This window comes from Oncorhynchus masou, chromosome 20 (genome assembly GCF_036934945.1).
Source record: "Oncorhynchus masou masou isolate Uvic2021 chromosome 20, UVic_Omas_1.1, whole genome shotgun sequence".
In the NCBI taxonomy this organism is placed as follows: domain Eukaryota; kingdom Metazoa; phylum Chordata; class Actinopteri; order Salmoniformes; family Salmonidae; genus Oncorhynchus; species Oncorhynchus masou.
Window position 1 is genome coordinate 12,955,181 of NC_088231.1, and position 22,321 is coordinate 12,977,501.

The 22,321-nt window shown below is 43.8% G+C and overlaps 1 protein-coding gene across 1 annotated transcript in view; it reads right to left on the reverse strand.

Annotated features, from left to right (window-relative positions):
- The window catches only part of LOC135506533 (polypeptide N-acetylgalactosaminyltransferase-like 6), a 264,906-nt gene that overhangs the window by 176,167 nt on the left and 66,418 nt on the right, over positions 1–22,321 (reverse strand). The window contains exons 4-5 of the mRNA XM_064925892.1: positions 20,020–20,158; positions 15,002–15,168 (exon numbers count right to left, since the gene is read on the reverse strand). Coding sequence (XP_064781964.1) covers positions 15,002–15,168; positions 20,020–20,158 — 306 coding nt within the window. The remainder of the gene's footprint in view (positions 1–15,001; positions 15,169–20,019; positions 20,159–22,321) is intronic.

Here is a 22,321-nt window from a genome sequence, read left to right on the forward strand (position 1 = left end):
GTGGGCAGAACTGAAAAGGCGTGTGCAAGCAAGGAGGCCTACAAACCTGACTCGGTTACACCAACTCCTGTCAGGAGGAATGGGCCAAAATTCACCTAACGTATTGTGGGAAGCTTGTGGAAAGCTACCCAAAATGTTTGACCCAAGTTACACAGCCCTTGCTAGGTGAAGAGAGATTGATTTGAGCATTTCAGAAAGTAATTTGGCATCACCAAGCACCTTACAAAAGGTAACCAAAAGCCCTATGAAATGTAGATCTATCTGAGAAAGAAGGCCCCTTACCTCCAGTGATCTACCACCACTATGTTCAAGTGTGATATCCTGTAGCACTCTCAGAACTGCAGGAAGCCTGTCCCTCAGATTACGGCATGCCATGTATCTGCATGCCCACCTTACATCCGTAAGTCTCTGTAGTTCCCTGGACTGCTGCTGTGGATACAGCTCTTTCTGAACTGCAAGCCACTTGAGATGAACATACGAGCAAGATACAAAGTTATAAAGCTTCTGCAGTAGAGCAAAACAGTTAACTTCCTCAGGCACTGACTTTACAGCATCGACAAGAACCAAATTCAAACTATGTGCAATACAGTGCACATAAAATGCAAATCTTGCATTGTTTTTAATCCGTGCAGTCAGACCAGAATGCTTTCCGCTCATGACGGATGCACCGTCGTAGCCTTGCCCCACAAGATTTTTTCTGTAGTCCAGACCATGTTTTTCAAGACAATCAATAATAATCTTTGTGACACCTGCTGCATCTAAGCTTTCAGCTGACTGAAAGTGTAAAAAGCTTTCATGGATGGCCCTGTTGTAATAGTACCTCACAACTAAAGACATTTGTTATTTTTTCTTTAAATCTTTGGATTCATCTGCAATTACACTTTCATCTGCAATTACTTTGCACCATCTCGTTCTGGATTTGGTGGCTTGTGTACTTAGCATTGCCACATGCGTTCATCCTTTTCTCTATGATAGGATCATGCTTTGCTATTTCTTCTAAGTTTGTCAAAAGAAATTACCCTTCTTGTGAGAGTCATTAGACTCTCAATGACCAGCCTAAGTTACTAGTTAGATCATGCCTAGCCCTACTCTGCAGTAAGTAACTTAGCTAGCTATAATTTTCTTATACATTTTACGATAGCAAACAGGCTATCTACAAATTGTGGTGATCTTTTGAGTAACTTTAACAGATTGATAATAACAATTGTTATTTTTGAGTTCAAGTACAAAAATCTAACTGAGATAATGGATTTCAAATAGCTGATTTTTAACTTGCTGAACACCGACAGCCATAGCCTACTAGTTACCCCACATTAGCTAAACATTTGTATACTGCAACTTACGACACTGTATACGCGTGTATTACTAGCACAGATGTAAACAAAATGTTAGGCTAAATTGAGAACCGATCTCTCTTATCTGATTAACTGTCTGTTCCTATTCCCTAGGCGCTCTCTTTTGATGACTTCTGTAACCGTAATAGCCTTGGTTTCATGCATGTTAATATTAGAAGCCTCCTCCCTAAGTTTGTTTTATTCACTGCTTTAGCCCACTCTGCCAACTCGGATGTTCTAGCTGTGTCTGAATCCTGGCTTAGGAAGGCCACAAAAATTCTGAAAATTTCATCCCAAACTACAACATTTTCAGACAAGATAGAACTGCCAAAGGGGGCATTGTTGCAAACTACTGCAAAGACAGCCTGCAGAGTTCTGTCTTACTATCCAGGTCTGTACCCAAACAATTTGAACTTCTACTTTTAAAAATCCACGTCTCTAAAAATAAGTCTCTCACTGTTGCCGCCTGCTATAGACCACCCTCTGCCCCCAGCTGTGCTCTTGACACCATATGTGAACTGATTGCCCCCCATCTATCTTCAGAGCTCGTGCTGCTAGGCTACCTAAACTGGCTTAACACCCCAGCCATCCTACAATATAAGCTTGATGCCCTCAATCTCACACAAATTATCAATGAACCTACCAGGTACCTCCACAAAGCCTTAAACACGGGCACCCTCATAGATATCATCCGAACCAACTTGCCCTCTAAATACACCTCTGCTGTCTTCAACCAAGATCTCAGTGATCACTGCCTCATTGCCTTAATCCGTAATGGGTCAGCGGTCAAACGACCTCCACTCATCACTGTCAAACGCTCCCTGAAACACTTCAGCGAGCAGGCCTTTCTAATCGACCTGGCCGGGGTATCCTGGAAGGATATTGATCTCATCCCATCAGTAGAGGATGCCTGTTTTTTTTAAATGCCTTCCTAACCATCTTAAATAAGCATGCCCCATTCAAGAAATTTAGAACTAGGAACAGATATAGCCCTTGGTTCTCCCCAGACCCTTGGTTCTCCCCAGATCCTATGGCGTTCTGCATTAGCATCGAACAGCTCCCGTGATATGTAGCTGTTCAGGGAAGCTAGAAACCATTATACACAGGCAGTTAGAAAAGCCAAGGCTAGCTTTTTCAAGCAGAAATTTGCTTCCTGCAACACTAACTCAAAAAAGTTCTGGGACACTGTGAAGTCCATGGAGAATAAGAACACCTCCTCCCAACTGCCCACTGCACTGAAGATAGGAAACACTGTCACCACTGATAAATCCACTATAATTGAGAATTTCAAAAAGCATTTTTCTACGGCTGGCCATGCTTTCCACCTGGCTACTCCTACCCCGGTCAACAGCACTGCACCCCCCACAGCAACTCACCCACGCCTTCCCCATTTCTCCTTCTCCCAAATCCAGTCAGCTGATGTTCTGAAAGAGCTGCAAAATCTGGACCCCTACAAATCAGCCGGGCTAGACAATCTGGACCCTTTCTTTCTAAAATTATCTGCCGAAATTGTTGCCACCCCTATTATTAGCCTGTTCAACCTCTCTTTCGTGTCGTCTGAGATTCCCAAAGATTGGAAAGTAGCTGCGGTCATCCCCCTCTTCAAAGGGGGGGACACTCTTGACCCAAACTGCTACAGACCTATATCTATCCTACCCTGCCTTTCTAAGGTCTTCGAAAGCCAAGTCAACAAACAGATTACCGACCATTTCGAATCTCACCATAGCTTCTCTGCTATGCAATCTGGTTTCAAAGCTGGTCATGGGTGCACCTCAGCCACGCTCAAGGTCCTAAACGATATCTTAACCGCCATCGATAAGAAACATTACTGTGCAGCCGTATTCATTGATCTGGCCAAGGCTTTCGACTCTGTCAATCACCACATCCCCATTGACAGCCTTGGTTTCTCAAATGATTGCCTCGCCTGGTTCACCAACTACTTCTCTGATAGAGTTCAGTTTGTCAAATTGGAGGGTCTGCAGTCCGGACCTCTGGCAGTCTCTATGGGGGTGCCACAGGGTTCAATTCTTGGACCGACTTTCTTCTCTGTATACATCAATGATGTCGCTCTTGCTGCTGGTGAGTCTCTGATCCACCTCTACACAGACGACACCATTCTATATACTTCTGGCCCTTCTTTGGACACTGTGTTAACAACCCTCCAGGCAAACTTCAATGCTATACAACTCTCCTTCTGTGGCCTCCAATTACTCTTAAATCCAAGTAAAACTAAATGCATACTCTTCAACCGACCGCTGCCTGCACCTGTCCGTCTGTCCAACATCACTACTCTGGACAGCTCTGACTTAGAATACGTGGACAACTACAAATACCTAGCTGCCTGGTTTAGACTGTAAACTTTTCTTCCAGACCCACATCAAACATCTCCAATCCAAAGTTAAATCGAGAATTGGCTTCCTATTTCGCAACAAAGCATCCTTCACTCATGCTGCCAAACATACCCTTGTAAAACTGACCATCCTACCAATCCTCGACTTCGGCGATGTCATTTACAAAATAGCCTCCAATACCCTACTCAACAAATTGGATGCAGTCTATCACAGTACAATCCAAAGCCCCATATACTACCCACCATTGATCTCGTGGAGCTGTGGGAATATTCTCTCTTCTTCTTCTATATGTTCTTCTTATTCTTATGTATCTCGCAACCAACTTTAATATTGTCTTTTCCTCGTGCTTGTTTTGAAAAATGCGCGCAGAATGTCAAAATAAATGCTTCTTTCAACAAAAGGTGAAATGAGATGTCAATCAGCATCAAACTGCCAGTAGCGAATAACATTTTGGGGTGGCACCCGGAGTGGCCAATCGGATGTCAGGGTTATCCAGTGCCACCCTGGACACCCCTCTGGCTCCGCCCCAGCGTAAAGGCAAAATCTGCAAATGCCAGCAGCAGCGGGAGGAGGGTCGTAAACAGTTTTCTTTCTTCTGGTTAGGCTATATTGATTTCTGGCTCCCTCTTGAATCATTTGTGTGTCTTAATTATTTAATCAAACAGTGTGCTTACAGCTTCAGACAAGTTCAGTACATACAGTCTATGGAAAAATACACATTTTAAAAAATTCAACCAATCGATTGGTGATGACCCTCGGTCGCCCAAAATTGTATTTTTTTTCCAATTACCACCCCTTTGTATAATACATAGAATAAAAAGAGCAAAAGCGCCTAACAGAGTGTCATCTCGGTTCTAGCTAAATGACACTGAATGAGGGGACATTTCACGATTCATTAAATTCTGTGGAGTGAATTCAATTTGCGCCCATGTTTTAATGAGTGCCCAGCAGTGGTTAATTTGGAGATACCCTGAGAAGCAATGTGAAATGGTTATCTTTCACAAGAACAGCTTTCCTTTCTAAAGACTTTTAGCTGAAGTGTGTGTGTGTGTGTGTGTGTGTGTGTGTGTGTGTGTGTGTGTGTGTGTGTGTGTGTGTGTGTGTGTGTGTGTGTGTGTGTGTGTGTGTTACTGCCTGTGGAGGGCGAATGGTGATTTGGCTTAGCTATAAAAGGAAACATTTACAAAGCACACACAATACACAGCTGGATGTTTTTGCAGGGCCTTCAATTTAGCTAAGGATTGTTCTTTTAAAAACTTCAAAGCATTTTAAAGTTTTAATTTAGGCTATTTGGTATTTACTGTGAACATTTCGTTTTCAGCTTAGTGTTTTCTAACCTGGCATGCCCTGTCATATTTCAAATTTGGCTAAAGTTAGACAGCAACAAATTCATGTACTGAGATTCCTACCGATCTCATTTGAGTCTGTCATTCAGCTTAAATTAGAAACAATTGTCATCTTTGATGCTTTGAGCGGTAGAATCTAATTCATATTCCATCTTCCAACCCCTCTTGTTTGAGAGCTGCAGAAATGACACTGTCAGTCAGTCAGTCTATTCCAATAAGAACACCTCTCTCTTATCTCTCACATCACATTTTTTGGGGGCGGTTGCCGGGTGATTGACGGGAATTGGATCTTTGCCCTTAAATGTTGCCGTGGAGATAAAGCGTTGGTGACAGCTCCATGCTGTGAGTGACTTCCTGGATATTTCCACGGTGACCACGGGCGGTGACACTTCAGGAGTGACAGGTGATTTTCTCCCCACAAGGTGTCGGAGGGGGTCTGAGCTCAGAGAGAGAGAAACTCTGAGTTCTACCAAGGTGAAGACCTTTGGACACAATTCAGCAGAGTCCTTGCCAACAGGTCTCCGATTGGTTGGATCACACATTGCAGGTACCAGGATAATTGGACTAGGTGTACCTTTAATATAGGGTAAAACATGCACATTTGAAATACATATGTATAGACAATATAACGAACAAGCAGCACATCAGTTTTTAAGCAATAAGGCATGAGAACCTGGGGATTATCGTGTGATAACTCCAGACTAAGCGCTGTTCTTAGGCCTGAGGCGAAGCCAAGGCCCTTTAGAGGGGATTATCAGATGATTTTTGTCCACCTATTTGGCCGGATTTGGTACCTCTCCTAGCATGAACAATTATTTTCACTTTTTGCAATGTCAAAAATCAAATAAAAGCGATAAAATGTATTTATTTAGAGTTGCCCCCCCCCCTGTATCTCTCTCAGAACTACAATGAGATTCAATTTCTATGATTTCTCTCCCTCACTCTGCTCTGATAGACCTGAGCCTGTAATTCTCATCTCTCCAGTGCTGCTCTTCATGATTTATTTCCTTATAGAATCTTAACCGTGCAAAGGGTCCTGGAGGAGCTGCAGCAACACTGATAAATTTAAATACATTTGCCAAAGTTATAGAGTTACTGCTGTCTGTTCAGAAATAAATTAAATAATTCAGAATAGCCTATTACACTAGAAAGCCTATAAGTTTGCCACAGAGGATCAATAGCGTCTTTTTTGCCTAGCTGTGGAGAGTATCCCAATAACAAGGCATAGCCTACAGTCTGGAACACGTGGCAAATCTGTCAGTGAACAAACAGCATACAGACAAAACAGGTTGGAACACATGGCTCCTGCTGAAAAGAGAAGACTTTGCTGTAGGCTACAAAAATACCTAATCAACTTCCAAATGTTTTCCAGTAAAACAGGCTTTTGGCACGAGCGCATCGGCCATCACCAGTGAGGGAGCTGCGCGTCATTGGGTGAGTCCGTGGAACTGGAAAGAATTTTTAGAACTATAATTTCCTACTCATATTGTAGCCTACAATATTTATTGATGGATTCAAGACAAGTTCATTTTTATTGATCTCAGATTTTCAGTTGTTCTTTGTCAAAGTAGCCTCTCATTTTGATCATTTGTGTGGTATTATGGTGATTTTAAGACAATTGGGAACTCGAGTTGGAATCATGATGTCAGTGATCTTCAGGTCGGAGCTCTAGAAAGAGGCCCGAATTCCTGACTTGGAATTCCGAGTAAGATGACTATTCAAATCAAATCCGAGTTCTGAGATTTCCCAGTTGCGAGTTCCTAGTTGTTTTGAACGCGGCGTTAAAAAAGATTATACCAAAGTCTCCAGTCAAATGAAATGCGTTTTTAAAAGACAAACATTTTCCCAGACTCTATAACATATAACATCTATAACATTGCTCCACATGCCACTACACAAATGTGATGATATGCATGCAATGCTTTATTATAAAGATGGTTATATTTTTCAGGCGTTCCGGTACCTCAGAGCTCCCCAGGTCACCCCCCTCTCGTGCTCACTTTTTGTTCCAGCACTTCCCGATTTACAAATTAAGCACTGAGGATAGCTAGACTAAAGTTACTTCAACCTTTGCTACTGTAACTAACTAGCCAACTAAAACTAACACACAATCACATCAAGCAGCTGAAAGGACAGCAAACGATGTGCATTTTCCTTTGTTTTACCTTAGTTTATATTGCCAATTCTTTGGACATATCCATTAATGATCCTGATAAATGAATTGGCCTGACTTTTAGTCTCGTCATGTGCATGGCACCATGGAGATCCCACCACACAAAAAGCAACATGTTGCACAGGTTGGACAGGCAGACAGCAAGGCTTATATTAACCCCCGCTGTACCAAACCTAATGCTAAACTAGTAGCCCGGGGAAATATTGTCTAGATGCAGGCTTTTTTTTGGGGGGGGGGTTGTTTTGTTACACACAAGGATATACCATGACACATTACATTCTTAATTGAATAAAACAATGAGCTTTAGAATGTTTTTTTTTTTACTCCTGCTTTAAAGCTGCACACTGTAAATGTAGCCTACAGTTCTGAGGACGCACAAAGTGATTGTTTTATGTTAAAGCTCCTTTTTCTCTCTCATAGGCTATGGGTTATGGGTTGCGTTTCACGTGAAAAGGCATTTTACTATCATAGTGCATTTAGCCCTCCGGTCAGCCCTGACAACAGTATGCTATTTCCTCACTTCAAATAGCCTGAGGGCGCGCACCCACGGAGGGTTCACAAGACCTGACACAGATCAATGCAAAACACACACCAGAAAACTTTTTGTTGAAACAGAATCAGTTCTATGATGGCAAGCATCAAACATATTCACTATTGCTGTTAGCTGAGGCTACTGTTAGGGAAAGGGGAAAGGGGGAAACCTAGTCAGTTGTACAACTGAATGCATTCAACTGAAATGTGTCCGCATTTAACCCAACCCATGTGACTCACAGAGGTGCGGAGGGCTGCCTTAATCAACATCCACATCTTCGACGCCCAGGGAACAGTGGGTTGCTCAGGTGCAAAACAACAGATTTTTACCTTGTCATTCCATTCAGAAAACTTTCGGATACTGGCCCAACGCTTCTACCCGCCCCTAGCCAACAAATACCGGAATAGCACCCTGAAAACAACTTCACTGTCTGCTGTTGTGGCATTTTATGTCATTCTAAGTGACGTTACAGAGATACATCATAGGGGTCATTCATATGGGCACAGAAGATAAACAGTTTTTTACATTATTTTTAAAGCTGCCCAGAGAGGCCGTAGTTTTTATGTGAAGAGGCAACTCATTCAACTCTGAGGCTCCAGAAAATACCTTTCCTAGCATTACTCCTGAATCTGTATAAGCATACATTTGCAACACCTGATGGTGCTGTGATTGTGTGCATCCCTAACACTGGGAAAGTAATCAGTTAGATATCTGGTCGCAGAACCATAAATACTTAAACCAAACCCAGTCTAATCTGGGACACAACCAGTTGTGTTCCTGAAAGCAGCTCCTGCCTATTTGAGTACATGGACTCACCTTCAATACTACCCTGATCTGCTTATTATGGGCTATCTGGAGCTTCCCCTTCATAAGCTTAGTTATACCAAACCAGGAAGTACTAGTGTAGTCAAAGTGGCATTGAATGAGAGCAGTGGCTATCACTTTCATGGAGTCCTTATCAAGCAGCTTGGACTTTCTAGGCAAACATGTAGTCCTGGCATTAACCTTCCCATAGCACTTCAGTGGCCATGCTCACACCTCCCGATCTTCCATCAAGGATGCATCCCAGGTAGCTAACAGAGGTTTTTAGTAGTCAGCACCTCCCCGCTAAGTCCACTCTGATTTCAAAGGACCTACTCAATTTAGGTCTGGATCCAAAAATAATTGCCTCAGTTTTACATAAGTGCAGAGATACCTTATAATCTCCAAGCCATTTGCTAATGTTAGTAAGCTATGTGTTAAGTATGCTCTCCAACATAGTTTTACTTTTGTGAGACACCAGAAGAGTAGAGTCATCCGCATAAAGGAAAAGACGGCAAGAACAAGCATCTTTCATATTGTTAATATACAGTAAAAACAGTAAAGGTCCAAGCACGCTCCCCTGCAGAACGCCACAACTCATTGGCTTTGCCTGAGAACCATTAACCTGTACTATTTGCTCCCTACCTGATAAAAATGACTTTACCCAGCCTAGAGGGATACTGCTTAACCCCAGTGCCTCCAGTTTGGAGATTAGGAGACCTTTTGTAGGCCAAGCTGTACCATTCCACAGAGATTTTCCTCATCAATCTCCTTCCTGATGAAGTCAGTCAAGTAGACATGAATCAGTGGAGTATGTTTTTCAAAAACCTGACTGAAAATCATACATTAGACTGTGTTTGTTGATATATTCATACTCATGTACAACTCTCTTCAGGATCATTGATGTTACACTGAGGATAGATACAGGCCTATAGTTCCCAGGGTCAGACTTTATCCCCTTCTTTACAGAGGTATAACTTTGGTCTGTTTTATGTCCCTGGGAAAGATGCATTGTTTAAGAGAACGATTAACCATATGCGTAATACAAGGGGAAATTTGCTCAGCAGAATATATAAGACACCTTGCAGGAATATTATCCAGGCCTGTGGCTTTGGAGCATTTAAGCTCTGCTAGCATCCTGGCTATTTTGGCTGTTGCTACCTTTGCAAAATAGTTTGACTGAACCCGTAATTCGGCACAATACTTATTGACTTAGTCGTTTCCATACATACCAGAACTGGTGGGCAGCTTGCTAACCAGCTTGCTGGCAACAGAAGTAAAACAAATGTTGAATTTATTGGCAACCTCTGCTTTTTTCATTTACCATCTCCTCCCTGATGTTCAGTCCAATACTGTTCAGTTTGTTTTTGGTAGTACTACTACAGCCTAGTTCCTTAAATGATTTCCAAAGTTTTTTAGGGTAATTTTTGTTCTCAATGATTTTATCAGCAAAGTAACCCCTCTTAGCTTCATCCATCCTGCGCTGTGCTTAATTTCTGTGATGTTTATATAGGACAAAATCATGCTGCTCTTTCGAGTTCTTACATTTCATCAAGGCCTTATTCCTTGCTTGGATAGATTCTAGAATCTCATGATTAAACCCAGGGCTAGATCTCTGCTTTACCCTGACCCGTCTAATGGGAACCATCACATTCACCACATCAAGGAATCTACATTTAAAGGCTTCCCAGGCACCGTCTACCCCAGCACTGGTGACCAGTCAATTGCACCCACTTGCTCCCTAAACATTTCAACACAGTATTTATTGAGTCCTCTGATTCTAACAGTTTTGTGAAATGATAATATATATCTTTAAAAACCCTCCTTGTGCAAAATGTAATAAAGTTATCGTTATCACTGATTCCATATACTATTACTCCACTCTGCGATATTTTGGATTGATCAGACACCAATATTAAGTCAATTGTACTTTGCACTGTTTCCCATACCCTGGTGGGATCTTTTATCATTTGGGTCAGGGCAAGTGATCTACAGAAGTGCATAAATACATTGCAGACATCAGTATTGAAATCCCCTAACAAAATTATTTCCTTCACCAGGGGATCATTACAGCTTGACTACACAATTTCGAGACCTACATAGAATGCATTCTGATTGGGCAGCCTGTAACACACCCCCAACAAAATCGGCTTGGTTTTGGGAAGGCAGATATCCAGCCAGACAATCTCCAGATCAACGCTTAAATCCGATCTCACATTATAAGAAATGTCCAATCTTACAAACGCACATATCCCTCCCACCATTCCGATTCCGATCCTTCCTCTCTCTGTAAAACACAAGACCCCCACCTCTGATTTGCGAACCAACAGACATATCTCATCTATCTTCGGTAGTAGGCTTCGGACATTTAAGTACACAAAATGTAAACACGTATTCCCAAAGGCCTCACTGAATGCCTGATTCACTTGTAACTCGCCTCCCACTGCACTACCATCCTCCCTCTGCACTACAATCCTCCCGCTGCACTACAATCCTCCGACTGCACTACCATCCTCCCACTGCACTACCATCCTCCCGCTGCACTAACCTTCCACCCACTGCACTACCATCCTCCCACTGCACTACCATCCTCCCACTGCATTACCATCCTCCCACTGCACTACCATCCTCCCACTGCACTACAATCCTCCCACTGCACTACAATCCTCCCACTGCACTACAATCCTCCCGCTACACTACAATCCTCCCACTGCACTACAATCCTCCCACTGCACTACAATCCTCCCACTGCACTACAATCCTCCCACTGCACTACAATCCTCCCGCTGCTCTACAATCCTCCCACTGCATTACCATCCTCCCACTGCATTACCATCCTCCCACTGCACTACAATCCTCCCACTGCACTACAATCCTCCCGCTGCTCTACAATCCTCCCACTGCATTACCATCCTCCCACTGCACTACCATCCTCCCACTGCACTACCATCCTCCCGCTGCACCGACTCCGGTGGCCTCTCTGCCACCATTGAGCACCCCTCCCCAGGCGCTGCTCCGTTGGCCTCACCACCGTGTCCCCCGTCTCTCGCCTCTGGTGGCCTCCGCACCGCTGCAGACCCCCCCTCCTCTGGTGCACTCTCCATCCTACGTAAGTCCCCTGGTCCCACTCCACCTTCATATTATTTGAATAGTGAAATCATTTCTAATGCCCATCCATATAAACTATGTAGCCAACTGATTGGTATACTTATGCAACATAATCATAGTTTTCCACTGAAACTTGGATTGGATATCTTCACAGGTACAGTTGGTGACTAATGTGGCGTTGACAAAAAGTGGGAAGGTGGTATTTACCACATTCAGCTGGGAAAATTCCACTTGAACGCCCTTCCAACTGGTAATTACTAGTGGGAAACTATCATCCTTGAGCGCCGACTTCTCCCACATACTGACCTCTGATGACGCCTAGTAAGGAAATAACCTCGATAACTGCATTTTCGGCAGTCAAATACAACAACAAAACATTATTTATAAAAAGCTATATATTAATATGGCTTTTGAGCATTATAATTTGTTTACAAGCATGGTAGCTGTACTTTTAGTTTATGGTTGACGAAGCTTGTTGGCCTTTCAGCCAATCAGTGTTTCTCTGGGAATTACAACCATGCCAGCGGGTTATGAACGTAGCATCAGACAATAAAGGTTGATTTCATTATTTATCATTCGATCAACAGATAGAGAGGTATTATCATTATGACTCATAATTATACATTGCCAAATGATTTCTCAGAAGGTTTGGTTTAAAATGTAGCTATTCTGTCTGCAGAGCTTATTGTTATTCTCGCTTCAGGTGAAAAATCTCTTCATAGATATTTCTGCTTCCCTCACTGGAGAATTGTCCTCCACAGGCACAAAGAGGCCACTCTGCCTAGCTGCTGTGTGCAACACACCAGAACGTGCCTAGCTTCTCTGTGTAACACACCAGAACATGATGGGGGTGAACGCAGTCCTGGGATGTGTAGCCAGGATATCTGGCATGCATTACACAGCTGACCAGTTTAGATACTATTGAAGTGTGGTTGTAAGATGGGTGAATAATAAACAATATAATATGGCCAGTGACAATAACATTAGCACATCAAATGCAGGCAAGCACGCACACACACACACACACACACACACACACACACACACACACACACACACACACACACACACACACACACACACACACACACACACACACACACACACACACACACACACACACACACACACCTTGGGGGATAGATTCAGCTGTAAGGTAGAGCAGCAGCTGTGACCATCTGGTGTCTCACCGTGAGGACTATCGTCCCAGAGAGCCTCAACTCACTGAGAATCTGCCACCTCTAACACTGATCCCACAACACACACAAACACACAAAACCTTGCCCAACGCTGCCATTCACACACACGCACACAGAACCCAAATGACCCATTTCCACACATTCACCTGACTCAGTATGTAAACAGGGCAGACAGGCCTACAGCATGAATCAACCAACAGAGAGTGATTACATGGATGAACTGTGGTCCATGGACTCAAAATATGAAGGTGCACAGCTTTAACATAAATGTTACAAACGTCATAGGGGAACTCAGCAGTTGAAACGACAACAAAGCTGGCACCCCATCACTGTTTTTGCTAAAAAGCTAGGGGATGGGGCTGGAGAAATTTAACCATTTTCAAATTCATAAACAGAGATTCCAGGATTGAACATCCATGATATCAAAATTAGTATTGACCATGTTTTGAGCCTATACTGTGTTTGTTTACATTTAGGTTGTTTACAAACATTGGAGTAAAACAAGCTGACATTGTGGGTTCTGATGGGTTACGACAGTTGAACTAAACTCACCAGGCATTTATTTATAAGACATACTTCTTCAAGAATGAATTCCAAGACCAAAATGGATGTAGCATCGCTCCTTTAAACAACCAGTGAATTCCCCATTACACACACTCTAAAGTCCATCCACCAAGAGGTTGTTTGTGCTGTTGCTCTTCGCCCGCTAAAACAATATTAAAATACCTCAATTATGCTAATACATGCATGGGCTTACAGAGGCGGAATACAGAATGTGGAATGATCCGGGCTAAGCCCTGTGGTGTGGTGTCTTCTCTGTGTGTGTGTGTCTGTCTCGGAAGGCCAGCGGACTGAGAGTTCCAGTGGATTGTCTCAACTTCTCAACACTGCGGGGGAGCATACAGTACACTGAGTCGACACAATGACTGACCCTGTCCGGCCAAGGTGGTCTGGCTACTGAACGCTTACGTTCTATCACACTCCTCCTGAGGCAAGCAGCCACACCACTATAGGAAGTGAATCTGTTTCTATGCACAACATCCACAGAACCACAGGAGAGAAAGAGGGCACTGGCCAACAGGGCAACCAGCTGGTAGAACACAAGCATTTCCCAAAACCCCCAAAATAACATCTGCTAAATATGTGTATGTGACCAATACAATTTGATTTAACCAGGGTCCTATCTGATACATAGAGCACCATACTGCAATAACTGTAGTTTAACTATGGTTCTACCAGCACCATACTGCAATAACTGTAGTTTAACCAGGGTCCTACCAGCACCATACTGTAATAACTGTAGTTTAACCAGGGTTCTACCAGCACCATACTGTAATAACTGTAGTTTAACTATGGTTCTACCAGCACCATACTGTAATAACTGTAGTTTAACCAGGGTCCTACCAACACCATACTGTAATAACTGTAGTTTAACCAGGGTCCTACCAGCACCATACTATAATAACTGTAGTTTAACCAGGGTCCTACCAACACCATAATGTAATAACTGTAGTATAACCAGTGTCCTACCAGCACCATACTGTAATAACTGTAGTTTAACCAGGGTCCTACCAGCACCATACTGTAATAACTGTAGTTTAACCAGGGACCTACCAGCACCATACTGTAATAACTGTAGTATAACCAGGGTCCTACCAGCACCATACTGTAATAACTGTAGTTTAACCAGGGTCCTACCAGCACCATAATGTAATAACTGTAGTATAACCAGGGTTCTACCAGCACCATACTGTAATAACTGTAGTTTAACCAGGGTCCTACCAGCACCCTACTCTAATAACTGTAGTTTAACCAGGGTCCTACCAACACCATACTGTAATAACTGTAGTTTAACCAGGGTCCTACCAGCACCATACTATAATAACTGTAGTTTAACCAGGGTCCTACCAACACCGTAATGTAATAACTGTAGTATAACCAGGGTTCTACCAGCACCATAATGTAATAACTGTAGTTTAACCACGGTCCTATCAGCACCATACTGTAATAACTGTAGATTAACCAGGGTCCTACCAGCACCATACTGTAATAACTGTAGTTTAACCAGGGTCCTACCACAGTCACTGAGCAGGGTGTGGTGTAAGAACCCTGACCACCAATACACATAGTAACGTAACAGTTAACCAGGTGTCCTACCTCTGTCACTGTAGTCGTCCACCAGTATGATCTCAGCGATGAGGTGGTCTGGGGTGCGGTAGGAGATGCTGTGGATGGTCCTCAGCAGGGACGACCAGCCCTCATTGTGGAAGGGGATGATGATGCTGGTGTTGGGAAGGTTCTCCAGGTACAGCTTCGTCTTGCAGCTGAGGAAAGATAATACACAATATACCAGGGACTGTATTAGCCTCCATGTTTTTTTATACATCAGACTAGACCTTTCTTGACCTGTCCTGACAAAGACCCCAGTGGGATCGAAATTCAATACATCAGAGACATCGTGCGTGTTTCATCTCCACGTGTAGCTTATGCATTTGATGTAGAGCTCGCTGCATGTGTTGGTATTTGGAATGTTTGAATATAATGACTCACATCTTCCTACATCTGGAAAGCCAACCTGCTCCTTGCTGTGTGTCACACTGCAAAGCCAGCCAGCCATCCAGCCATCCAGCCATCTTGCCAGCCAGCCAGCTAAAGCCAACCATCCAGCCAGCCTTACAGCTAGCCAACCAGCCAGCCTCAAACACATAGCCTGCTTTACCTTCTACCTCTGTGTTGAGTCGTAAAGTAAATCCGCGTTTAAAAGAGCCACTCCAGCTTCAGCTGGCCTAATAAACAATTCAGGAAATCTGCATGTTAATAGCCGCCTCGACAAAGCTGAAATTGGCAAATGAAGCAGCAGTTTTACGGTTCACACGAGTCTCCTGCTAATTTACCCCGGTGACAACCTTGACAAGCTGTTCTAATTTATCACCGGTCTCTGCAGAATGATGACTCGGTACTTGGTTAGAAGCCCTGGTTTTTATTATTGTTTTATTTGGAGGGAGGGAGGGGGAGGGAGGGAGGGAGGGAGGGAGGGAGGGAGGGAGGGAGGGAGGGAGGGAGGGAGGGAGGGAGGGAGGGAGGGAAGGAGGGAGGGAGGGAGGGAGGGAGGGAAGGAGGGAGGGAGGGAGGGAGGGAGGGAAAAAGAGACAATGAAAGAGTGAAAAGGGAAAGAAGAGATTGATAGAGAGAGAGCGAGCGAGAGAGCGCGCGAGAGAGAGAGACCAAGGGTGGGAGGGGGAGAGACAGAGATTCTCTATTGAGGCCGAGGGAGGGAGGGAGGGAGGGAGGGAGGGAGGGAGGGAGGGAGGGAGGGAGGGAGGGAGGGAGGGAGGGAGGGAGGGAGGGAGGGAGGGGGAGGGAGGGAGGGAGGGAGGGAGCATAAAAATCCCCCACCAAACTGCTCCAGCCCACTACATCTGTGCTGGGCTGGGAAAGCAAATTCATTCCTGCTGGAGTTGAGCCAATCTCTAAAACACAAGGTTGGTCTCTCCAGCTGCCCTGTCAGATAATTCTACATTATGAAATACCATTCAGGAAGGAGAGGAGCATCGATTTGCATAGTAATAGGCAGATAGAGCCACATACCATTATGGAAAATACCGCTGTCACCCCCCTCCAGCGCTGTATCGTGAGGAGACTTGAAATATGGGGCTGGACTGGGGCATTATAGACCTCTCTTAAATGCATATAGGCTTAAATTAAACTTCAATTTCCCTTCCTTACTGTATGGAATGAGTGTGTGAGGAAGAGAAAAAGAATGAGAGAGTGAATAAATAAATGACTGAATAGACTCCGTTCAGGTCAGGTAAGAATGAAGCAAGACTGTCAGCTTCCGTTGAACTTGATAAGATGACATTGAACATGATGCATACTTGATGCTATCAACTGCTGATGTGATTCTTTTTCACCTCAACTAGGCCTTTGCACCGCCGTGGTTGTCGCACACACAGCCCAGAATGAGAATGACATTCATGTTACATTCTGTATGGGTAAACGCCTTCAGTCTGTTCCTTACGTGTTGATTTTCCAGCATGATTGGATTCCCTACTGCGTCTTATACTGTCTGCCATTTAATAACAGGTCACTGCTCTCCAGATCAGATCCGTACTTACTGTAACACCTGCCTGGGTAAATGCATAGGTGTTAATGTTGGATGAAATGTTGAGCTGCGTCATTTGCTGTAAAATGCACAATGCAGTATCATATCTGATTTAAAAACATGCCAGGCTTTATTCTGAGGCATTTCTCTGTTCAAGCGATGGCTATGTACCTATGTACACTAACTACCGAACGTTCAACTTCTCCATCATATCGTATGACTTGTGGATGTCACACCCTGACCTCAGTATTCTTTGTTTTCTTTGTTATTTTGGTTAGGTCAGGGTGTGACATGTGTTTTTGTCTTGTCTAGGGGTTTTATATGTTTATGGGGGTGTTTCCTATCTAGGTGTTTTTGTAAGTCTATGGTTGCCTAAATTGGTTCTCAATTAGAGGCAGCTGTCTATCGTTGTCTCTGATTGGGACCCATATTTAGGCAGCCATATTCTTTGGGTATTTTGTGGGTGATTGTTCCTGTTCCAGTGTTTAGTGTTCACGCTACTGGACTGTATCGTCTTTGTTCCTTTTTGTCAGCTTGTTGTTCGGTGTTGAAGTATTCCCATTAAAGATGGATTATATTCACGCTGCATCTTGGTCCTCCTCTCTCTCCCGAAGACAGTCGTTACAGTGGAACTGATTATAGATAGTCCAATGCTTCAGTAATTTAAAAAAATCTGTAATTCAGCAGTGAAAACAATTTGAAAATAACCAAATATACTGTAAAACAGTAACTGAAACCAAGTAGGGTTGGATCCATGTATAACTAAAGGGTTCTACATGGAACCAAAAAGGGTTATTCAAAGGGTTCTCCAATGGGGACAGCCCTAGGAACCATTTTAGGTTCTAGATAGTGTATGTGCAGGCTGAGAAATACAACATTGCCAAAAAATACTTAGCATTCACAGACATCGCAATCCCTTAAATGTGTTTAACCTGTGAGGTTTATTTTCTGAACCACTTTGCGTCAACAACATTAGCTAGGATAGCGGCAGCACTGGCCTCATTTCCATCTCTTAAATTCATTGAAATCAGGGGTGTATCTGAGTTATAGCCGTCATTACATTAGGCAGGGAAGCAGAACAGACAGGCAGGCAGAACAGGCAGAGCAGGAAGACAGGCAGGCAGAACAGGCAGAGCAGGAAGACAGGCAGAGCAGGAAGACAGGCAGGCAGAACAGGCAGAGCAGGAAGACAGGCAGAGCAGGAAGACAGGCAGAGCAGGAAGACAGGCAGGGCCCCAGCTTACTGTGAGGGAGATGGAGATCATTCAGACACTGTCCACAACATAACGTTCCAGATCACATACTGAGAGGATTGCTGCAGGGCTTTATGAGACTGTAAATAAACAGAGATGCCCTCTCACCATGGATATTCTCTCTTGTTCTCTCTCTATCTCTCTATCTAACTCTCTCTCTCCTCCCCTCCCCCTCTCTCTCTATAACTATCTATACATCTCCACTCTTTCTCACTCTATAACTATCTCCCCCCTCTCTCTCTCCCCCTCTTCCTTTCCCCCCCCCCCCCCTCTCTCGCACACTAATAAACACACTCTCATTCTCTCCCTCTCTCGCTCACACTCCGCACAAGGCACGTCACCTGCTGAAGAAAATTGCCATGTTTTTTTGTGATGATGGAACTGAACTGAAGAGCATTGCCCTGGAGGGCTGATTTATCTTCATAGAAACCTGACTTCCTGCCAACACATGTTCTGATCCCACATGTTTACTAGTAATTGAGCACACACCATTTTCACACATGAAAATGTACTTGCGTGCGCACCTTGTACATCTTGTGCATCATGTTGAATATACTTGCACCCACACACACACTAAATACACACACATGCATAGACACAGTCAGTAGAGATTAGACACGGGACAATATCCAGAGGGAGAAAACACTATATTTCAATCCTAAGCTTAACTAGCTTTCAAATGAGAAAATGTCCCCATATCCCTCTCCACAGTATGCACAGCACAGTTTGGCATCTAATTTCCCTACCTCGCTAACATGGAATCACTTGGAGTCCAAACGGCACCCTATGCCCTATAAAGTGCATTGTGTTTTACCAGGGCCCATAGGGTAAAAAGTAGTTGACTATATAGGGAGTAGGGTGCCATTGGGATGCAGTCACTCTCCAGCCCCCCGCAGCGGAGGGAATAGTTCTCATTATCGACAGAGCTGTAACACTACTGCAACACCCCTCCTGACTTCCAACCCATTGCAGTAGGAGTTACTGGAGGATTTCTTTCTTGCAAGGAGATAGAGGCAGAGAGACAGAGAGGGGGGGAGAAAGAGAGAGAGAGGGGGGGGGAGAAAGAGAGAGAGGGGGGGGGAGAAAGAGAGAAAGAGAGAGAGAGAGAGAGAGAGAGCGAGAGAGAGAGAGAGAGAGAGAAAATCCATGTTGTTTCTATGAGGGCCTAATGGTGCGCAGAAGGCCAGTGGTTTCTCTCTCTCACTTTCTTACAATGCATTCTAGTGCTCCTTGAGAGCCATTATGGACCAATCCATCAAATACCTCATTGCAAATCCTCTTTAAGCAGTATCTGACATCACTGCGAGAAGCAGCCAATACGGCCATCCTAACGTACATACGCAGCACTGTTCAACTAAACACCTTTGATTGGTACCAGAGTAGCAGAATAACCACCCACAACAAACCCCTAATCGATGTAAGCTGCCATTTTCCATGTAATGATATTAGCCATGTTTGCCTACTAATGAGTGGCAGTAAAGTGCCCGTGCAGACCGTGTGCATTGTATACGGGTTACATTCACATTTATTTGATGTGAGGATCAATAGAGGTGAACGTGTTTGTTCACGCTCCTCTCCTCCATGCCAATGAACAGACACAGATACTAAAACCTGGGAGATTAGAGAAGACAACATCGTTGGCGATGCGAGGTGTGACCCCATTTTGTGTTTGAAGTGAAATGTTAACACGCACACCACCATATTCTCTCGTTAGTAGTGCAGCAATTGACCCCCAATTAACACACGTTATTACCTCTGCTCTGCACATTTATTGTATCAACATTTGGGTCAGAGAAAAACCCACCTGTCTCTCTACTTACTTTGGATGTCTGATGTCTGGTAGAGAGCGGTCCAGGGCGATGTTGTTACTAACGTAGATGTTGAAGCCGTTCTCCTTGTAAACCGAGTCGTCACACTCATCCTCAGCCAGAGGGTAGGGCTTGCCGTGCTCCCCTTTCCCTAAAAGACAGAAAATACTGTGAAATGTCAAGGTGCTTTGTGTGTGTGTGTGTGTGTGTGTGTGTGTGTGTGTGTGTGTGTGTGTGTGTGTGTGTGTGTGTGTGTGTGTGTGTGTGTGTGTGTGTGTGTGTGTGTGTGTGTGTGTGTGTGTGTGTGTGTGTGTGTGTGTGTCTCAGAGGGTAATAATGGTCCACTTTAACCCATTTGTCAATGGGTCTTTTTCGGTAGATACCCCATGGAGTAATTGCAGTGTTCCTCTTTTCTCCCATTTCTATGATCAGAAAAGTCACTGTAAATGCACAGATTTTTTTCAGGCCTTGGCAGTGAGCCACTTTGGCGTAACCACGACTCCTAAATCTTCAAAAGACATCAACCCAGGAAGGGACATTTGGCCTGCCCTGCGATCACGAATACAATTATACACACGTCTGTGAGATCAGGAGCGTGAGTATGTATGTGTGTGTGTGTGTTTGTGTGTGTGTCTATTTAGAGATGCAAAACACTGTTTTCGGTATTGTAATCAACGTTGGCCCCAAACCAACAACAGAAACCGGGACTTCTTAAATTGAATAAGCAGCCCTCTACACACTCTGCTTAACATGCTGATAGAGAAGAGGAGATTGAATTCTCCTTGGATACTGCCGTTTAGGCACAAGTTAAATACAAACAATAGGCTAAGAGCTGTGTGTTCATTTGAACTGCTACGGTGTGAGTATCTCATTAGGGGAGCTTGGTAAAGCATGCAATGCTAAAAACAGTAGCCTACATGAGTGTGGATCAGTAGCTGTACTGAAACACTGATATACAGCAACATTCGATGATTATAAAAGCTCATAACAAGTTATAGACCTAAAATATTATACCTGCAGGCTTGAGGTAAAGTGTTACTGTATTTGTTCAATCAAATGTTGCTGGTTAGTGGTTACCAAGGGGATGAAATGGTTTGCTGTGTGCACTGAAACCAATTAAGAATAAAACGCTATGTTTTTGATGCCATTGCATGTGATATACTATGCCAGTAACTATGGTGACATACTATAGTATCTATCCGCACAGGCTGTACTCGAGTCCATCCATTTGTTCTGCGACCCCCCCGTTTAATCTTGAGTCCTGTACTGAGATGTGAAACCTCAGAGTCTGCGTTGGTGACAGAATCATTGGCTCACACTCTGCACTGCGCATTACTGCCATGAGCTTGACTAAATGCCCACCATGAATCAAGCCCCAGGGGCCCGACCCCGGGGGGAGGGCGTTGCACATCACTTAAGCTGCCAATCACACTTGACTGACAGCTTTCTCTTTCATCTAATTAAACCGTTTACCGCGTTTATACTTCCAAGGGGCCAGAAGTTGAGGATCCTATCGGCATAATTTATTAGAGGATGCTGCAGTGAAATCACAAGTGGGTATAGAAGCATGTAATTCCAGAATCCTGCTAATGTGCATTGTTCTTTTTGGACGAGGGACACGTATGAGAGAAATGTACAGCTTCTAATATAAAGAGAAATCTCCTAGGGGGAAAGAACTGTTTTAGCGCATATTATTGTATGGTATGTTAAGGTTATCCTTGAAAACACTCCTGGCGTGGCAAACATGCAGTTAATGTACACTGACAGCTGGCTTTGTTCGATGTACGGAGAGGATGCAGAAAGGAAAACAATGACATTCTTAACGAGAGGCTTTCCTTTTGATGTGTGAGCGAGACCGAGGGAAACATGGAAAGTTTCCAGGACGAGTACAAAAGATGGAAATAGAAAAATCTTTGTTTTTGTAAAATATTAAATGGATTTGGAAGCGGGAGGTGGGAAATATTTTGTGGGCGCCGTCTGCCAAGTAAAGGCTTGTGTTTCAAGTAGGTATCGTATGCCACAATCTTAGAGTCGGCTGGAAATAGGATGAAACGAAACCCACGACCCTGTCCTCTCATAAACACAAGTCATTTTACATCCTTCGCCAAAACCAACGCTAATGAATAAATCACTTGCCAAGTTTACCGTCGTTCATAATTTCTCTCGTCAACGTGAATTATACATTGACATAAGCAGTGATCCCTCTCTCTCAATAATGCGGTGAGTTCAAACTCTACTCTGAGTATTGTTGGCCGCTGGAAGCTCATTTTCCTCGGTACATAATTATTGAAACACTACACCCACAGCACAGGGC